This window comes from Atractosteus spatula, chromosome 13 (assembly GCF_055471065.1).
Source record: "Atractosteus spatula isolate fAtrSpa1 chromosome 13, fAtrSpa1.hap1, whole genome shotgun sequence".
NCBI classification, from domain to species: domain Eukaryota; kingdom Metazoa; phylum Chordata; class Actinopteri; order Semionotiformes; family Lepisosteidae; genus Atractosteus; species Atractosteus spatula.
In genome coordinates this window covers 28,053,202-28,071,514 of record NC_142718.1, presented here as the reverse complement: position 1 = coordinate 28,071,514, position 18,313 = coordinate 28,053,202, and the positions used below count along the sequence as shown (strand labels likewise).

General features: G+C 36.3%; 1 protein-coding gene across 2 annotated transcripts in view; it reads right to left on the bottom strand.

Moving 5' to 3' along the window:
• The window catches only part of stk39 (serine threonine kinase 39), a 36,879-nt gene that overhangs the window by 4,137 nt on the left and 14,429 nt on the right, over window positions 1-18,313 (bottom strand). Inside the window, exons 11-18 of one of the 2 annotated variants that reach the window (XM_088931126.1) lie at window positions 17,022-17,093; window positions 16,027-16,149; window positions 15,354-15,383; window positions 14,600-14,656; window positions 13,047-13,114; window positions 2,649-2,701; window positions 1,134-1,202; window positions 921-985 (exon numbers count right to left, since the gene is read on the bottom strand). In XM_088931126.1, coding sequence (XP_088787252.1) covers window positions 921-985; window positions 1,134-1,202; window positions 2,649-2,701; window positions 13,047-13,114; window positions 14,600-14,656; window positions 15,354-15,383; window positions 16,027-16,149; window positions 17,022-17,093 — 537 coding nt within the window. The remainder of the gene's footprint in view (window positions 1-920; window positions 986-1,133; window positions 1,203-2,648; window positions 2,702-13,046; window positions 13,115-14,599; window positions 14,657-15,353; window positions 15,384-16,026; window positions 16,150-17,021; window positions 17,094-18,313) is intronic. The other variant, XM_088931127.1, reaches the window with a different exon arrangement.

Below are 18,313 nucleotides of genomic sequence, written 5' to 3'. Positions count from 1 at the left end.
ACTTAATAATAAAAGTATTATTTCTGTTCTACCACAGGAAGATAACAGTAGAGGATTAAGTTCATCATCAAGAGGCACATATGTTACTGTATATGCACTCAGGCCTCCAAGGTTTTTAGGTATAAAGTATAAATCCCCAAGGCTGGCTTCTCAGTTTACTATCAATTCAGGGAAAAGAAACAGTCAATAAAAAAAACTCTTCCACCAGTCACACAAGACACTTTTGAGTGTAAACGTTTGTCAGAAAAGGGTGACAAAACAAAACCATAACCAGTATGTGTTTTACCTATTATATGTAAGGTTATGTAAGCAGTAAATAGAAGATAATCTGTATAGCAGTAAGACTCTAGACAACAGTCAGCATGGATTTAGAAAAGGTAGCTTGCTTAACAAATAGGCAAAGAGTTTGTGAACAAGCAAAAGCAATGTGGAGTATTTCAACATTCAGGCCTTTGATAAAGTTTTTAATAAAATATCAAATGTGCACATTCAACAATGTTAAAAAATAAACTTGTCTTGACTGATAATAGAATTAGCCCTCAGCACCTCATCAAAACATCTTGGAACTTTTAAATAAATTAATATATATTTGTATCAAGATTCAATCTCCTTTTCAAAGAGACTTCAATGTAGTCTGCATGAATCTTAGAATATCAATGGCCTTTTAGTAAAAGAAGAGAAAATGATAAGGATTAATTGTGTTTATACTGTACAGCTTAGTTTTTAGATCACATTCAAATATGTGCATTTGAATTTTACTCTGCAATGTGAAGTTTTCATTAAACTAGAACAAAAAATATTGCGGTTTTAGCAGCACTGCTGAGGTAAAGGATCAAAACATTATTTTATATTTCATAGACATTTCACTGGCTTCACACATGCTGTATGTTCTGTATACATTAATCTTTTAGAGTTCTCACCAATTTAAAAGTCAATACTTTGTAGGTGACTGGATCATCTACAATCTTCTGTAAGTTAGCAGCAACTGAAAAGTGAAAAAATATATACATTTTAAAATATGAAATACAGCATTTATTAAAGACATTACACATATTACATTCGACTTAATATTTAGTTTATGGAAAAATGCAGACATGAGCTAAATTCAAATATATCAAGAGAGATTAATTTACCTATAACTACATCATGTCCATCAACCAGGCCGGCAGAGAAGAGCTCCTGGGATACTCCATCAGCAGTGTCTTCACAATTGGGAAAATTAGGAAATTATGATAAAGGTTCAGAACATTGACTCCCATTTAAAAAATGCACTTTGAAGAGACAAGTTGTACGGGTTAGTCGATTTAATCACATTTTCATTTTACACTTGAACAGTTATTCAGGAGTTATGATACAGATTAATGTGCCTCTACTAAGCGTCAAAAGAAACTTATCATTTAGAACTGTAGCAAATTCATATAGTTACCAGGAGGAAGTATTTTCTGAAGCAGGTATAATGACATTGTATACAACGAAAATGACATCGGCAAATTCATTATGCCGATTAAGTTCTTTGATGAAAAGGGGTTGTACGTTAAAAATCACAAGTCATTAGTGTGTGTGGGCATCAATGGAAACAATGAGTACATGTGTGAAGCATGATTTGCTCCAGACTGCAGATGATGTCTTGTGAGGTGTGGTCTCATTCATTTAATTCCATGGAGTCTGAACAATCATTTGCCTCTTCACCGCTCTCTGGGCCATACATGCCACACATTGTCTGGCTCGTTCCAAATGTTCAGCTGGGCTCAGGTTTGGCAATTAGGGCAGCCGAGGCATCGTAGTCTTGCAAGAAACCATGAGGTCATGCCTTGTCCAGCTGGAATGTTGTCATTCCAGGATGAGCCCAGAGGAAAGGTGAGTGAGGACCCGGGACCTGATCGTTGTAGTACCATGCAGTCAAATTCCCATTAATCACTACAATCACATCTGGACCATCCTATAACTCAACAATTAGTATTCTATTCTGCTCATCTGTACTGCACTTGTGGACAGCTGTCAGGATCGGCTACACAAAACCTTGACTCATCACTTAAGAGGATGCGGTTGTCGAGTTCACCTGAGGTGTTGCTCCAATATATTGAAATGATATAATTCTCTTGAAACGTGGAGCACATTGGTTCCTTAGTTGTTGTTTTTTTTTTGTTCTCGATTATCATCAGGGTTCATATTCAACAAGCGAAATCACTTTATCACCTGTGCCCAATCAACTCTTTGGCTAATGAGCTGATTTGTTTATGAAACAGCCAAAGCCACTGGAGTCACTCACGGCATCACAGGCAGTCACAGAGTCAGAATGACAACAAAAACATTTCATCACTACACAAAATCGGTGTTCTTTATTCCTCTAAAAAACATACCTGCATAAACAGCGTGGTGCATTTCTTTTGATGCTCAGTGTATGTATTTTCTATCATAACTGACAGAATTTCCTTTCAAATTCTGGATTTGTAATTTGAGACCAGCAACTCAATTATGCTCTTTGAGTGTTGTTTTTGGAAAATACTTTGCTTATCAGAATCTCCCAATATTATATACAACTGCATTGCAATGCAAAATGATATACAAATCAAACCCACAACACATGCAAAGGCTAGAAACATCAAACCACATTATTTTAGTTGATTGATAATCCAGAATTAGCTTACCTCTCCCTGGAGTAAATTCAAATCGGATGTCATTTAATTCTTTCCTGGAATTCCTAAGGAAAAAACATTGGAAAAAAATTTCTCCAGCTACCACAGAACATGAACTCTCCAATGTACAAAACAACAAGCAATCTGCAAAACTCCTATTCAAGGTCAGGCTGTAAATCACTCAGAACCCATATTATGGGCTATTGTGCTTACAGCTCGAAAACTCAAGTGATCATGCATGAAAATTAGGAACATCTGGGAAGATGTGCTGCCATCTGAACTGCTCCACTGTGTGCAACGGAAGAATTTGTCAATGGGAATCAATAAGGAATGGTAGCACATAACACAGAAAACTATCTGCTGCCTCATCAACATCTTTCTACAGTTGTGCTGAGCTTTTATTATTTCCATCAATCCAAGAGAACAAAATCTGTGGAGAGCAGCAGCTTTGAAGATCACAGTTTGCTGAATGCTAATTGCATCCTCCGACTTATTATATGGGTATATTTAGCACGTATCATTTATTAATCTATACAAAAAAAAAGTCTTTAATCATGAATAAAGACAAGTTAATGAAATAACGTTTTAAGAAGTGTTCCACATTATGCATACTACAGTATTGTATGTTTACAAATTTACGTGGGGGTCTTTCCAAATTGAAAAACATCACAGAAAATCTTTTCCATTTATAACCTCAGGCAGAGTCTACAATCCCTATATTGATGTGTCTTCATACCTACTGGTTTGAATGAACCTGTTTTGTATATAATGAATGGATGCTATTTGTACTGGGAATATAAATCATGTGCTTTACTGTGCTTTAGGAGTAATGAATTGCATGACAAGATAAGTGCTGAAAGAGTGTTTTAGATGCTGCAATAAATTAATTTTTAAACTGCAATAAATTACTTTCAAATCTGAAACAACCAAGTCTTTACCTTAGCTTAATGGAAAAACTCAGTAAAAAAACTTCTGGAGGTATGATATATCTAGCAAAAATCAAATTTTATTTGATTTTCATTTTTTGGCTAAAAACACAAAGCAGGTGATTTTTCTTTGCAATTTCAATAGTCATGATCTAATAAAATGCTAGAACCCTACTGACCATTAATGTAGAATGCCACCCACGAAATCCTATATAGATCAAGCAAAATATCGGCGGTGTACATAACACCGGCAGATCCAACTTTTTTTAGAGCAGCGTTGATAATGAAAAAGCTTTGAAGGCACTAAAACAGAATATTAAAAAAATAAATTGCTTGGCCCCAGAACACATCAGATGACAGGAATATGAATCCGAGACCTACAGTATCTCTTAAGGAAACAGTTCTGTGGGAAGTGTTCTTGCAGCCCATGATATGGCTCCCCTGCCTCTTCCATGTAACCAAAGCAACCAAACCGAAGGGGATTATATTGGAACCTGAATCGCAAGTAATAAATTACTCACAGAGGGCTTTAGAACACAATACGCATGCACTGGAAACCGAAGATTTTGCTGAAAATAGGATATTTTCTAATTTTAATTGAGAGTGGTATATGTTTCTCCCAGAGTTAAGCCCATACAGTGTTCATGTTGCCAGGACAGGGTGTTTATCTGAAATGGAATGCTGGGACAGCAGTGGGCCGCTGTGCATCACACAGATGATGAATCACCCAAATATACAGTAAGAAGACAGAAGCTAACAAATGTTTTTGGCTTACTACTTAAAGCCACTGAATCACTTTGGGAGAGACAAAATAGAAAATCATTCTAGGAACATCCTAACATTTAATCCCTTCTGAAGTACAGTTTATCAACAAATATATGCACCAAGGATGTTTCAGGTTTAGCCATTAAAATAACATGGAAAGTCCTAAAACAAAAATGCACAGGCTTGCTCCTCTGTTTTGAGAGATTGCAGATCCTCTCTGCTTTCTCACAGCTGCCATCTAATGCACTTTTGGATGCATTAGAAGTCATATGAATTGCAAAAATACACATCCACTAGAACACATACTGTATACACAAAGCCTCTGGCCATTCCAAGATCACCCAGAGGGCATCAAGCTTGTCCAGCAATTTCAATTATTGAAACTCTTAGAGAAAGTAGCTCGCCGTAGTGCCATATAACTTTGGCACAACAGGGAGAAGACTGTTCAGCACTTCCTAGGAACATGTCAGAGCAGTGAACTGAAGAAGCTGAGACTGCTAATCTAGAAAGACATCAGAACCCAAAATTATCCTTAAATTACAGCTTCCTGCAGAATTAAATGATTTTCGTCTATCTCTCCATTCACTAAGAGCTTTATGGCTTTTACACTTCCCCATGGAATTTGCCACCCGACTTCCTGTCTCTTTAGCCAGACCCCTACACGTTTACCTCCTCTTACCCATTCTCATATAAGCCTTTTGTTCTCCTTTGTCCATTTTGCATTCTGTTACACATATTCCTGCTCCCTTCCCCCATTCCTAAAAACACCTGAAGAGGGCTCTACAGCCAAAACATTCTTTTTCTTCCCTTTTTTTTTACAATTTGTGGCTGGAAATAATGTGGTTTCAACATGCATTTACCACAGTATGTGCATTTCACTAGCTTGGGGATTTACAATAAAAGTAACACAGAGATCATGGAAACTGACACATTATTGCCATGGGAGGGATTATTTTAAAGACCTCTTCAATCTTAGAATTCTTATCCATACGTACAGGTTTTTTGTTTTAGGAGTAGAAGATGATACATGGTTTTACATAAACTCCATTAGAAATAAAAATACAAAACTGTATATAGTCTAAAAATAATTCATGAAGAACTCACCCTCATATTTTTAGGATGCTGGATGCAAACTTTGTATATCTGTATCACAAGCTAAATTGGTTATTCAAATCACTTGTACTTGAATAATTATATGTTACATGCTACTGTATATGTACACAATTATATGTTAGATTACATTAGGAAATAATAATAAGGGACAAGTTTAAAACATGCTCTATCAGTTTCAAATTCACTGTAGGTAGGAGTTCTGTCTTTGAAGTAGCACATTTTTATTACAAAGTGTTTATTATAAGAAAAAATTGCGCATCCCAAAATGTGGAATAAATTCTCAGATGTGATAATTAAATTGTTTTGCTTTCAGATTGCTTTCAAATGTTTATCTTCAATAAAAGGAACTTTAATATATGAAAATCTTTAGGGACCACTAAATTAGTTATTATATATTGATTGTTTCTGTGAGGCTAAATTACGAGGGCTTTATACCGTTTTGTTTGTTGCACTGCAATATGTAAAAAAAATAAAATGTTGCCAAAAATAAGAACTTCTTTTTCAAAGGTTTATGGGTCTTGCTTTAAGTTAAAGATTAAGTTTGCAAAGTATGCTCGAATTGTGAACAGAAATTATTGATTGACAGAGGGTAAAAAAGTACCATAACTTTAAGTATGATAAATACCTAAAACAGGATTTTTACACTAGACTAAGTTTCAAAGTAAAGTAAAATGTACACTAAGCAAACAATAAACCATCCTGTTCAAGTAGACATAAAAGTTTAACATAAATAAAGAAGTGCAGTTTACTGATGAAATAACAAGGAATGAACTCCAAACCCAGACCTGAGCAACATGTAAGAAATTGGAAATGGAATTATACTATCTATTAGGAGTAAAGCATCATGACGGCAGTGCTTGTCTAAGCCTATTCTGTGAAAGAGTCTTCAGTACCATCATAATATGTAACCACAACCTTGAACCCTGTAATCTGCCATCGTCCTCTCATTCCGTTCTGCAGCTGACAAAAATCTGCTACCAGCTGCCTTGAAAGCCTTTGACAGATTATATCAGTTCAAATAAATAGATTACACAATAAGGTTCAAACACGTTACCTTGGGGATCTTAAAAGGATGCATTTCACCATTTAAATGCTTTTCTTTTATTTGGAAAGCTAAGGTTGTGTTAGAAAATGGAATGTTTAAAATGAAACGGAAAAAAAAATGAATTTCATGTCACATTCTTTCTAGCTTCTTATCTCAACGTTGGTAATGCCCTGTTCGAGTCTCACCCCCGCCCCCTCCCCTTCTGAAACCCAAATACCAGCAAAGAATTCTGATGCTCGCTGAGAGGTCTCACGGCTTCCCAGCAATTCCGATTTTCTTTCCGCCACACGGGCACGATCATCAGACACTGCAAAGCAGAAATCTTAGGAGACTGGGTCTCTGCTCAGACGGCCTCCTCTGGAACTTGTCAGGTGTCAAACGCTCATAGACAGGAATTTCAATCACACTCTGATTTTCTTTGTTACACTGCGAGAATTGTGTGCCCTGATACCCTGACATAGTTTGGCTTTGGCTGAGCTTGAAAAGAAACACCAATGCAATATGCTTTTTATGCATGTGTTGCGTTGCTGTAGTCTCTCACAGGACACTCTCATGTGTAACTTATGTCAGATACGATTATAATATCTTAGTTGATGTAAAGCAATGCTCCTTCTCCCTGAAAAGACTCCACAAGTAGATTACTTTCAGAAAGATTTCACAAAAGCAGCTTTTAAGGAAAAGGATTTTCTTGTTCTCAGAATGAAATGGCATTTGGGACACGTAAGCTTCCTAAATTTCCACTCCAGCTCCTTGGCATCTTGCAGATCTTGACAGGCCTTTGTGAGTAATGGTATCACCATCATAGTCCCAAAAGACACATTTATACTTATCAGTTTAAAACTCAAACACGGCAATTGGACAGGATAAACACTCTGTATTTCGGTGATATCTTCTGAAGCAGGGACAGCATTAAACACTGCTTTTTATAACAGACAAAAAATCTTTTGAAATCAAATATTAAGCACTAATTACTTATAGACTATTATTTTCAAGACAACACACATCAATATAGCCAACAAAAATAATAACTTAGAAAAAGGATTACAGTTTACACAAAATAAAGAAATAAAATGTTACATAATTTTGTATATAAAAAGGAATGCAACTTACAAAATCATTAATAAGTATAATTAAATAAGCATATACTATAAGCTTACAAGATGTAAATTACAAAATGATTGCAATTTACAAAGAAATAAAATAACGATTCCATTATTTTGAAGGCATATTCTAAGAAGATGTACTGTATAGTAGTCATATCAACATTTTTAGATTCATTTTATCAACCACATTTTAATTATTGTGCAAGCAGTGTAAACATTTCAGCGCCTACACACAAAACGAGAATACAAATAAGGCGACATCAGGTACTGGAAAACCAGTTTAAAACAGACGTTGCTTCTCAGTCAAAGGATTAAATGATTTCCCATCATGGAAATCACTACAACAAACTATAATTTTCTGAATTTCCTCCCATTTTCATTTCTTTAAACACTATCAAAACATGGACTTTGCCTGCAACATTAGAGCTGAAAAAATATTTTAAATTTATTTATTTTCAAAATTATGAAAGACCTAAATCAATGAAAAAATAATAATTCTGTCTTGTATTAATATAAGAAACCGTGTACAGTAATAAAAAAAAACTATACAGTTTTTTTTGTAAGAGACGAAAGTATCAGGTATCTTTGCTTGTTCACAGAAGATGTAACATACTTATGCTATTAAAAAATAATTTTCAATCATGGTTGCCACACTTTACAGAATATAAAAGGCAAAAGTTAAAGGAAGTGTATTTGGAATACAAATACAAATGACCATTAAGACAGACACAATGGTTGCTAATAAACTGATGTTTAATATGATGCATCATTAGCACTTAACTGTTTGCTAAATCCCGTTACTGTGATAAGCAGTTTTGTTTCCTTACATGTATACAAAAAAGAAAAAGAATAATATACTCTGTAATTAATTAGAGCTTTGTAAAGTTGTGCAGGGAAGACCAAAGTCACAGACCAGCACTCAGTACAATAGTTTACAAATTTGATGAGTAACACAGGGGTTATATACAGGTTAATCTGCACTCATAAAGTTGTGTATCAATTTAGCCAAACCTTTGGGAATGTTTTTCCTTATATATTTATATTGATTTTGTAGTAGTAAGCCTATGAATCTGAGTACAACTACAATGAATATAGGTCACTTTTACACTAAATGCAATCAATCAAAGTGTATTTTCTTTTTTCATTTTTGCACAACAATTACAGATTTTACTATAGATACTGCTATAATGCCCAACTGTCCAAGTCATAGACAGCACTCCCTATATTTTTTCTTTGATATTCAGTTACATTTAGTTCTTTTAACTTTTTTATGGGTCTTGCTTTAAGCTGCAGACAACATCTGAAAAGTTTGTTCAGATTGTAAACAGAAACGATTGGTTGACAGAGGGTAAAAAAGTACCATAACTTTAATAAATACCCCAAACAGGACTGTTTACACTAGACTAAGGTTCAAAGTAAAGTAAAATGTACTCTTAAGCAAACAATAAACCAACCTGTTCAAGTATATAAAAATGTTTGTAACATAAAGAAGTGCAGTCTACCGATGAAATAACAAGGAATAAACTTCAAACCAAGACTGGTGCAATGTGGAAGAAAATGGAAATGTGATTATATTATCTATTAGGAGTAAAGCATCATGACTGTAATGCTTGTCTAAGCCTATTCTATTTTCTTTCTTCATTTCTGCCCAACCATTATAGATTTGGCTAAAGATACTGCTGTAGTGCCCAACTCTCAAATTCATTGACAAAACACTCTTAATATGTTTACTTTGTTATTCAACTACATCCAGCTCTTTTATCTACTTGTCTAGCCTCACACGTCCTCCTAGAAATAAAACACGAGAAGAGTTTTAGATTATTGTGTTTTTCTACCTACCTAGGATAAGACCACACTCCTCCTTTTGCGAAATAAATGCAAATTCACATAATATTTGTTGGCTTTTTACAGAGAGCTAATTATGAACTTTTTACAAAGGTTTTGTGCTAATTCTGAAGAGACATCCAAGCACCTTGTCAAAACTATGTTACCCTTAGTGTGAGGCCTTTTTAGGACAGATGGATAACCTTGACTTTCTGCAACATTTAAACTGGATTTTCTTACACAGATTGGATACAATAATAACCACGAACTAATGCTTAAACAACAAAATTCAAATGGCTTCCAGTCAACTTTTGACATAGCCTTAGAGTCCTGACAGCCAAAGGCAAATTTATTGATCTATCATAGCTACACGTCCTGAACCATACTAAGGATCTACAGGAGGCAACACCAGTTCTTTTAAATTCCATGTCGCAAGGCATACAACATGAAAGATGTCAGAAGATCTGTGTCTACCAATCCCTTTTATTCTCAATGTAATGAATTTTCCCACACATTCTTTGGGCAGTGTACCACACCATGCTGAGATCATCTTGACGTGGTAATGAGTTCCGATACAATGTGAATGTAGGCTTTAATATAGTAATGTAGGGGAATGGAACACAAAAAGTGGTGTAATTCTAAAATGTTCAAAGCATATATGCACAGAAATACCTTAAAATTAAAGAGAGATTCTGCATTTAATCCTCATAAACATCTTTTCATCTAAAATTCTTTTGTATACAACAGAAATAGCAATTTTGACTTCACTTATGGAGGGCATTTACTTTTGTCTCAATACTTATGGAGGGCACTGTATGTTCACAGGTTATGTTTAACACCATCTTGACTCTCCTATCATCAGTAAATATTTTCTGGGTGTTCTAGGCACTAACTATAGCGAGTAGTAAATCTTTGTCACAACACTGAGTTGTATTCAGGTCTCTATTATTGGAAAGTCCTACACAAATTACAGATCCAACACAAATCTAAACCACATTTTATATAAAATATACTAGAGATAACTGTACCAACTGTAGTACATTTCTTTTTCAGACGTGACAGAATTAAGCCAGATCTCCTAAGAATAGCTCCAGTAATTATACCATTCCTTTGAAAGCTAGATGGTGCATAACTTACCAAAGGCTATCCTCAAACTGTAAAAAGTGACAATTTAAGAGCAGAGATATAATTGGTTTAATTCAGCAGTGATACTTTTGTACTCCCTAACTATGTTTAGGTTTATCTAAGCGTACGTATACATTTAGAAACAAATGCAAGTACATAAGAATATCTAAATGTTATGTTGCCTTTGACTACTGAAACCTGGAAACTTCAAAATATGGTTTTAAGAGATAAGCCCATTTATTTACATTGCATCACAATAATTACAACATTCACAAATCAGTCCCTAAATTCCAATAATTTCTGGGCTCTGTGTGCCATGAAGAAAAGCCTGAAGATACAGGCTCAAAGACAGCAGTTATCTCAACACCCCAGAGCTCCTTTCCCAGGAAGACTCATCCTTAGTTTTCGAAATATAAATCAGCCGGCTGCAAGTCTCCTAAAAATGCTCTATTGTCTGTGCTGTAGGATTCCTAGATTCTAGAGGTTTATAACTATTTGCATATATTTTTAAATTCAAAACCACAAAGCTAGCCTAGTCTATCACGCAAGGAGTTTAAAATCTGTTAGCACATAGTCTGCATGCAGTGAAGATCTAAATGTAATGTAATAAATTCATACAGCTCCTTCCAAACAATATTTGTCTGCCCATAAAATGCCCTTGTACAACACATTATTTTATTTAATAAAAATGTTGCTGCACTGACACATTAAAGCTATGTGTGGCCCATAACATAACAGGAAGAGTACATTAACTTGTTTTAAAATAGGCATACTGTACACTGTATTGTCTACAGCCTTATGCAGGTATGGGGCATGTTAGAATGCATGATTCAAGAACTACAGTACTTCATATCATGTAACCCAGATCAAGCTGACTTGCGATATGCTGTGAGTTTTTAGTCTCATAAATATTTTCCAACATTAATTAATGTTAGTATAACTGCAACTAAAGAAAGCAGTAAGATGCAGTTTTTTACAATATTGTTAACATTATTAACTTCTTTTAATAAAGAAGGGGACATTTTTTCTTGGTCTTTAAATCCTCCTTTTTCTGGTAAAACTTTATTTCAAACTGGTTGTGAAAATTCTAAAAAAGTCAATTCTGAGTAAAGCAGTTCCATGTTGTCCATGTTATAAGTTACAAGTACTTGCCTAGGCAGAAATGGGCCCGCAAATTAAATGAGCCAATGGCGCATGCAAAAGGGACTACTGAGTTGTAACTCCAGCACCTCTTCCCAGCAGCAGAAAAGAAAAAAAGCCTTTAATTAATAATCCTTAACATCCTGCTGTCTTTGGCAATTATGTATGTTTATAATGGTAAGGGAAATACTGCACTCTTTTGCTCTGCAAAAACATTGGACAAAATCAAAGCCAGAAGTGTTTAGTCAATAAATGTAATACAACTTTTGTTTTGTTTTTAGGAAAATTGCAAATCTTAGGGTATTGCAGACCCCAAAATTATACTGTTTGGGGTCTGCAATAATATTTTCTTTTAAGTAGAAAAAAATCAGGTTTAGAATGATATTACATCAAAACTTTGACACAATCCATCAATCCCAAGTAACAGCCCTAGTGTCTGATAGTAGGTCTGTATCAGAGACTTCTTGCTTCTACCACTGACTCTATAATTTGTGATTGATGGGTTTGTGGAAATTTTGTTTTGCATGGTGCCTTAATAATCAAACTCCCACAGCATAAAAGGTTTATTCCAGTATGGAAGAAGATGTATAGAAAGACACTTCTGGAAGGGGAAATTAAAAAAGGGAGAGGGCTGTGCTGAGCCCCAGACTAAGCCAGTTACGAGGCAGGATAACACACACAGGGGAGTGCACAAGACTAAAACAATGTACCCAGAGGGAGTCCACATGAAGACAGCAAGCAAACTACACAGGGAAAATCAATATTCAAACTAGGAGCTTTTTATACTTTGATGGTGCATGAGAACAGACCAAATGTACCAACTGCCAATTACTACAGGGTGATGTGTATTCAGTTTAACAACCCTCCAATGTGAGCTAACATAAAACTAATTGAATACCACATAAACACGAAGGATTTGGGGATTGTATTATTATTGGCTGCAGCCCTATAATAGTTCATTTTCCTTTAAAGGCGTGACTGTACAACCGCAAGAGGTTTGATCTACTAAAGATGTGTCTAAGGAAACTGACAGATATATCCCACCAGGGGTAGACCAAAGAAATTAACATGATCCAGGGTCAGCAAATATGGAAATATAAACCTGTTCCCACACAGTCTTCCCAATTCAAGTTCTCCTGCGCTGAAAATGAGCACTGAAGTGTGAACTTCAGCTCATTAGAGATACTCCCCATGATACGAATCTTCAGTGAAATTAAGGAAAAAAAATATCTTTATGAAAGTGACACCTGCTCATTAGTAAGGCAAACGGCAATTAGGTCACAGTGTTAGACTCAACTGGATATTTCTTTCTAATTGCATTTACTCAGCTGATGAAATGAAGCTCTACCTGAAGTGCTACTGCTCTTACCTTAGCCGAAGGACCATATTTACAGCAGTTTGGCCTTGAATGTACGGGGAATGTTCATAAGGTTGAACCTTCAAAAAACAAAAAGAGTTCCTTAGCAGGCATTTTCTAATGTTCTCAACTAGGTGTCTTATTTAAATATGAAAGGGTTTTCCGTCAATTTCCTGAAAGTTCAACAGAGACAGCCAGACAGATATTCAGTTCAAATACCGACCAGCATTACAGAAATTTGTGTCTTTTTTTTTGGAACATTTTTGTCCCAACCGTCCAATCCCTATTATTTTGGAATCACCATTGCTTTCATGATTTAAGTCATGGCTACAAACCCTGTGTGCACACACGGGAAATCCAGATGGCTCCTCCCACCAGCCTACCTCCAAGTAGTTTTTTAACATGTCACTGGCTATGCAGTCCTGCACTGGAGGCACCCAGGAAGTTGCCATCTGTGATGTTTCACAGGGAGCGGAGAGAGCCTAATTAGCCTGACTAATTCCTTCCTACCCTCTATAGTGCTAGGTTAATTGTGCTCCACCACTCGGGGAATGCAGGCCATCATCTGCTAATGACACAGCCCAGGCTCGAACCCGCGACGCCAATGTCTAGATCACAGCTCAACCTGTACTCGGGCAAGTGCCTTTGCCAGCTAAGCCACTCACAAGCCCAGTTTGTGATGCAAAGGATAACTGTAGATAAAGGTTGACATTTTACAACGACCACTCATAAAATTGGGCAATTTTCTATTTGTACCCTATTACTTGCATGCCTGCAACATGCGGCTATTTATATGTGCAGTATATTTGCCTGTGTCAGTTCTATTTTGTGTTTAGAATGTTATCAGAGATGCATTTACTCTGTCAAGACTTTGTACACACTGCAAAAATATTGTTCTATTTGCAGAAATGATGTTCATCATCTTCTGAAAATAACGTCAGAACAGCTGCACCCATGTTAAGGCCATCTGTATGTGGGGTGACATCAGGGAGATGGTAAATATTTAATGTTTATTTTCCTTGCTTCAAGAGTAAATGCAGTATTCTTGGGATGAGTAAGGGGAGATCTGCCATTTGGTAGACCTGAAAATCTTAGTAATATGCTGACAAATTATGTAATAAAAGTGCGGGAAGTAGTGCATTCTTTGTTCTGTAAATAAAAGTAGGATAAATGCTGCAAATGACACTGGTAGTGACACTAAGGAAGAAATGACCATCAATTTTCAGAAAACTATAAAGCTATAAAATCTTCATGCATTTAAATACAGGAATGCCTGCACTTAAGGAATGCATGCCAAAAAAGAACAATCTGATTAAAATACGACCCAGTCCATGTTCATATTTTGAAAGCTCAAGGAAAAGCTTGATCTTTATTAGAACTGTCGTTTAGAATTAATAATCTTTTCCAGGATACAGTTTACAGTTACAATTACAGTTTAAATCCTTTATTGGAAGCCAATATCAAAATGCTATCAATAAAGTATCAAAATCTTGATAGACTAAAACATCAGAAAGTAACCCACCAAATCATGAAAAAACTGTCATTTATTAAATTCTGAAACACACCTGGGGGTGCTGAATTGACAGTCCTCCAATGGGAATGTTATTGGCGTTCACTTCATTCTGAAAAAAAAAATATTAACAATACCATTCACATCTGCTTCTCCATAAGCTTCACAAAAAATAAACAAAATGGATTAGGGCCTCTTCCCTGGCATGATGAAATTCCTCTAAAGGCCCTTGTTTCAGTCAAAATCAAGTTATGGCATATTAATTCCTAATTTGTAGGCTCAGTTTACAATTGAAAATGAGGAGGTTGTCATAACAAGGCTGAGAACAAGAATAAGTTAATAAGGAAAGAACACTGTAAGTGCTGACATAAATATTTATGAGAAGGCCACACTAAGCATATTCTTGTGTAACTGATGAAATCTGCAAACAGATTAATAAATCTGATATTTTACGGGTCAAACCCAAGCTAAGTATAACATCATCTCACAGAACAAAAAGCATATAATGCGTTCCTGAAACAAATGTTTTAAGCAAGGTTCATCTACACCTTTAAGCAAGGTTCATCTACAGTCCTAATGCCATGTAACAGTAAGACCAACCCACAAAATGTGTTTTTCTTTTACTGTCATGAACATTTTGTCATTAAAATGATGAGGTTAACATAATGACATGTAGCTGTTATCTTTACCTTGAAATGTAGTTTAAACGCTTCTTAAACATACACAGTTGATAACACTCATCAGAAGACCATATTATTGGAAGAGGTGACTTTAGAATGACAGAACATGCATTTACATAAGTTACTTACGGCTTCGTTTTGTTGCTGTACTCTTCGGGACTGAAAAATAACATTAAAAGATGAATTCCTCAAACTACAACAAACAAGCCAATAATACAGTTAGGCATGGTCTAATGAATTTCTTTACGCCAAGGGAAGTAATCAGAAGTGTTAGCAACTGCAAAATCATCAGAAATGGATATAAAGCAAACCACGTAAAAAACAAGTTGGCACAGACAACTTAGAAACACTTAGTGAATCGTCAGCTTATTCACAGTGAAGACGCTTGCCTTTTTTACTGTCTGTGTAAAAGCTGATTTTTTTCAGTTACATATACCAAAGACATTCTTCATCTTTGATATTGCCAGTCAAGCATCTGCTAACTCTTTCTCACCTAGGCCTTCCAGAGATTTCCAAAATCTTTCCCACCTATTCTGGCAATCGTTTTCTCCCTTGAATAAGATAAGTAACGTTTTGCCATTAGCAGATGGTGACATTAAATGGTTAACACAGGCAGGGAAGCATGTGAGGAAAGCATGCCAAAACATCTGTATGTTAAAGCATTCTCTGCATTGTATTTCCCCATAACTTAAATCACACAGTGCAGGAGATTCAACCAGAAAATCCAAAAAGCAAATACTTCCTCCTCAGCGCAGCCCCACAGTCGGGAAGGATAAAATGATCCTAAAAGCACAGGACCTACCCTTCCTTGGTTAAATGCTGCCTTTCCTTCTTCACTTTTTTCATCCATCTCATCATCGCTCCATTCCCAGTCTCCATCCTCTGTCTTATGGAGATGGCCACTAGACCCAGGGACTCTTCTCACCTAGGTGATTACAAGAGAAGACAGTTTTCCAAAGATTAACTTTTATCCATTTCCGAAACAGGATGTCTACAACCAGAAATGGTTCCTTTTGTGCAATCTCCGGGGATAGGGGAAATCTTTCTTGAATAGATATCTTACAAAATACAATAAAGGGTAAGATTCAGGCATCCTGCAAGCCTCATCACAGGTGCGAGCCTGGATCATGGCACTGGGTCCCCAAGCAGTGGCGCTCTACCAGTTGTGGGCAACTGGCAACTGGGATGGGATTGGGATCGGCCAGGGCCCTCGGTGACACCGCGACCCCTGTGGCCACCCTCCAAAGGACTCTGAACCGCCAGCCGGTGGCTGTGGCGCTCGTGACGTGTTAAAAAAACGAAAGGCTCAAAAGATTGGTGGGTCAGAGGAGTCTACCTACACCTCCTCTTTCTCCCAACGGGACTCGCAAGCTGAGATGTGAAAAAACACACAGTTGGCCATTTAAAATCAGGCGGATACAGCAATAACAGGTGATTGTTATAAGAGGTATCAGTGTGGTAGTTCAGAAATAATGTATGCAAATGGAAAACTAAGCAAAGTTGCATACATATATATAAATACATATATACATACATTTATAATATATACACGGAAGGTATACATATTAAGATATGTATGTACATCAAAACTCTAGCCCAAGTTTTACTTGTCAGAGGTCTGCATGTTCTGCAGAGATTACAGCTATTCAGAGAAACTTGGCGGAGCAATTCCTACGATAAGCATGCAAGCAACACACTAAATGCAAAAAAAAAAACACAGACACCTCCAACAGGCAACGTCGGAGCAGCCTAAATAGAAGCACCCAGCATCTAACGGCTAAGTCAAAAAACAAATACCCTTCTGATGCCCTCGTGTTCTCTCTCAGAACCTGGCACCAAGGTTGTTTTCCCAGGTTTCTGCTCAGGCTCCTTGAGCAAAACAAAAAAGCATCAGAGCCATTCCCATCCACATTACCTGCAAGCTCTTTACACCCGAGAGGAAGCTGATCGCCTTGCACGTTACACACAGCAAGAAATGCACAGTACACCATGATGGCAAGGCATTGGTTTCTTAATAAAAGCACTGAGAATAGGAACATGAAAGCACAACAAGCTGCACAAAAATAATGTTCTAAAAGCTTCAAAGGCTTTCATTTACAACTGTTTTATGTTGACTGGTCTGCCTAATCATTTGGTATTGTGTATTGCTTTTGTTATGGGTTTTGCTTTTTGTTTTGGAAACAGAATATTAAATTAAACCTAAATTGCATCAGTTGTCTTTAGATGGCCTTACAGACTCAATCTCAAGGACCTTTAAAACTTGTTATTTGTACTACAGTATCAGGCTACATACATTTCTAATCTTCTGCAGGAAAGATACAGAAATATGAAAATAAAGTGCCCCTGGGGGAACTGCAGCAGGTGCCAGTTCACATCACTGAATCTAGCCTGCAGTTTTTCAGGCTGAGAGTAAAAAAAGGAAGGCGCTTCATATTGGTACGAACTGCTTGCGGGACTCATGGGTTTTAACCAGACTCAAATGATGTATCTTGGCTCATGCTGTAGGGCATTTCACAGCTGGTCTTGTATTTTCATAGTCTTAAAACCATCCAAGAGCAAGTTTCAGAATGTGGAAAGGTACACAAGTACATGACATCTCCAATCGGCTGACACTGTCCATACATTAGTTATGATAGTTAAAACTTTCTTGGTGTCTAAGGTCTTAAAGATCTAATGCTGTAGTAAAGGACATATCACTGATGTAAAGATCACAGTGGCCTTATCTGTCTAAATTATGAATACATGTTAAATGCTAGCATGTATTTCCATTATGCTGGAAATATTAATTAAGTAAAGATAAGGCATAAACAAAGGTGTCATAAAATAGTAATGTTTTAAAACTGTGTTTATAAGATTGCATGTAGTGACACTCCAAGGAAAAGAGAAGATACTAGATTATAATGTCTTTTATTGATCTGTCTTTGGGAACATCTAAAAAATGAAAAAAATAATACCAATATTCCACATACTGTGCAGAGGAAGGGTTAGGGCTTTAGTGCAGTGAAAGAGGATCTACAAGGCATTTATGTTTTCCTTCCCAGTTATTGCCTTTCAGTTACATAGAATTTCAAGTTATTGCAGGAGAATAT